At 42.5% G+C, this 1,127-nt stretch overlaps 1 protein-coding gene across 1 annotated transcript in view; it reads left to right on the top strand.

The window, feature by feature from the left end:
• Positions 1-1,127, top strand: part of LOC100959117 (ceruloplasmin-like) — a 40,612-nt gene that overhangs the window by 855 nt on the left and 38,630 nt on the right. Inside the window, 1 exon segment of the mRNA XM_012804920.2 lies at positions 401-651. Within this exon segment, the coding sequence (XP_012660374.1) occupies positions 401-651 (251 nt within the window).

Here is a 1,127-nt window from a genome sequence, read left to right as displayed (position 1 = left end):
AGCCATCATTGTTGTTTGGCGGGCCTGGGCTGGATTTGAACCTGCCATCTTAGGTGTATGTGGCTGGCGCCTTAGCCACTTGAGGCACAGGCACTGCACCAGGGTTCGAAACTTACATGCAGTGCAGTCTAAAGAATTGGTTATGTCCTTAAACCAGAATTCCACACATATTGCTGGCTACACGTGTGTTTGATCTCTTCATCCAGTGCTCTAACCTTCCTTCTCCTTACTTGTAGCAGTTTTTTAAAACTCCCTTCTCGTTTTCTCTGGCATCTAGGTTTCGCGTAGCAAAATTAAGCTGTAAAGCTTCTGACTTCTAGTTTTCTTCAGCACTTTTTCTTTCCAGTCAAAATTGGTTAAAGTCCTTTCTTTCTCTTTGCTTTTTTTTTTTTTTTTGTAGAAACTTTCAATCCCAAAAATATCAACAAGGAAGTCAAGACAGGAAGAAATATGTTTATAAAAAGGCATTGTATTTTCAATATACTGATAATACCTTCCAAACAATCATTGAAAAACCATCCTGGTTGGGATTTTTAGGTCCAATGATTAAGGCAGAGACTGGAGACTACATTTATGTACATGTGAAAAATTGTGCTTCAAGGGGCTATAGTTTCCACCCTCATGGGCTCACCTACACTAAAGAAAATGAAGGTAAGTGGGTCCCGGCTTGTTACTTGCCTGAGCTTTTGCACAATATCTCAGGAAAAGTAAGAGATCACAAACTGGCCAGCATTAGGAGCGAGGGGGAGTTTGGGTTGGACTCAGATTCTCACTTACCTTATCTTTCATGTTTATACCCAAGATGGTCTTTTTTCAGTTCTGCATCTTGAATGAGTAACAGCCCTTGGGCAATTCCTAGGAAAGACAGTACCCTCTCCCCCTCACTTGCCAAAAAAGGAGACACCCGTGAGCTAAAGTTTGGGGTAGCAGAAATTCTGCTCTGCCCTCATCTCATTTCAATTTCCTCATAGGGGAGGATCATCTTCCTGCAAACATCAGTATCAAGGGAAATTTCTGCTTTTCAGACAGAATCTTCTCTCCCACACATCAGCAGTCACCACTGCGTGGTGGTATGAAGAAAGGGAGAGAAAGCCAATAGGTAGGGTGACCAGACGTCCCGCTTTTGG

This window comes from Otolemur garnettii, unplaced genomic scaffold (genome assembly GCF_000181295.1).
Source record: "Otolemur garnettii isolate 467f Iridium unplaced genomic scaffold, OtoGar3 scaffold00032, whole genome shotgun sequence".
NCBI classification, from domain to species: domain Eukaryota; kingdom Metazoa; phylum Chordata; class Mammalia; order Primates; family Galagidae; genus Otolemur; species Otolemur garnettii.
Note: the sequence above shows the minus strand (reverse complement) of the source record. Positions and strands in the feature narration are given on the sequence as shown.